Source organism: Eimeria mitis, genomic scaffold (assembly GCF_000499745.2).
Source record: "Eimeria mitis Houghton genomic scaffold, Emh_scaff6838, whole genome shotgun sequence".
Lineage (NCBI taxonomy): Eukaryota > Apicomplexa > Conoidasida > Eucoccidiorida > Eimeriidae > Eimeria > Eimeria mitis.
The window spans coordinates 1-1,256 of record NW_013574946.1 but is presented as its reverse complement, the minus strand read 5'-3'; the positions used below and the strand labels follow the sequence as shown (position 1 = coordinate 1,256).

The 1,256-nt window shown below is 60.0% G+C and overlaps 1 protein-coding gene across 1 annotated transcript in view; it reads left to right on the top strand.

The window, feature by feature from the left end:
* Positions 1 to 1,031, top strand: part of EMH_0089310 (uncharacterized protein) — a gene marked incomplete at both ends in the record, with an annotated part of 2,322 nt that extends 1,291 nt beyond the window's left edge. Inside the window, 3 exon segments of the mRNA XM_013501409.1 lie at positions 102 to 257; positions 261 to 312; positions 908 to 1,031. Coding sequence (XP_013356863.1) covers positions 102 to 257; positions 261 to 312; positions 908 to 1,031 — 332 coding nt within the window.
* Between the last annotated feature and the right edge of the window lie 225 nt (positions 1,032 to 1,256).

Here is a 1,256-nt window from a genome sequence, read left to right as displayed (position 1 = left end):
TGCTGCTGCTGCTGCTGCTGCTGCTGCTGCTGCTGCTGCTGGTGCTGGTGCTGGTGCTGCTGGTGCTGGTGCTGCTTCTGCTCCTGCTGCTGCTAGTGCAGGCGCTGCTGGAGGACCGCCTACTACTGGAGTGGATGGTGGAGCGCCAGCAGCAGCAGCAGCAGCAGCAGCTGCTGCTGCTGCTGCTGGGGGGGCCAAAGGAGCCCCTCAGCCTGCAGCCCGCTGCGGCCGCTCTGGGCGGGGCTCCTCGCGGCGGANGCAGCAGCAGGAGGTGCAGCAGCAGCAGCTGGTGTATCGTATGAAACTGTGCAGGTAGGGCAGCTGCTGCTGCAGGTGCCGCAGGGGTCGCTGGCTGAGTGGGGGGATGAGGAGGGGCCCCCAGAAGAAGAGGCATCGATGGGGGCCCTAAAAGGAAAGAGATTAGCTGCAGCAGGTACTGCTGCTGCTGCTGCTGCTGCTGCTGCTGCTGCTGAGGAGGAGGATGTGTGTGGTCTTGCTGCTGCTCTGGTTGAGCCTGTGCCTCTGGCTGCTGCGCTGCAGCAGCGGGTGGGGGTGAAGCCCAGGCTGCTGCTGCAGGCACTAGGGTGTAGGTTTCGTGTTGTATGTAGACAGCTAGCCGGCAGCAACGCAGCTATTGTAGGCGTGAGCTGTATATACACCGCAGTAGTTAAGCTCAGACACTTACAAGCCAAAGCACAAGCAGCAGAAGAAGAAGCAGCAAAAGATGTTGCATGCGAATTCTGGCTGCAGCAGCACTCCAGTGCACTCTGTGGATTCTAACCTGCTGCTGCTGCTGCTGTTGCTGCTGCTGCTGCTGCTGCTGCTGCTGCAGCAGCAGCAGCGTTTAGTTGAGTCCGTGACAGAGAGACAATTTGAATAGTATCTGCTGCTCATCTCTCTGCTGCAGCAGCAGCAACTCCCCTGAGGACTGCAGCAGGCGAGCTGCAGCAGCAGCAGCAGCAGCAACGCCCCTGCAGCAGCAGCTGCAGCAGCAGCTGCAGCAGCAGCAGCAGCAGCAGCAACTCCCCTGAGGACCTCAGCAGCACTCGCCTGCCTCTAAAGCCTTATACGAGGCCGTCTCTTCTTTGCCTTCTACACTATAACGCTAGCAGCAAACACTAGTATGTAGTTGCTGCTGCTGCTGTAGCTGCTGCTGCAGCTGTTGCTGCTGCTGCTGTTGCTGCTGCTGCAGCTGTTGCTGCTGCTGCAGCAGCTGCAGTTGCAGCTGTACTTGTACCCATACACGCTGTAGCTCT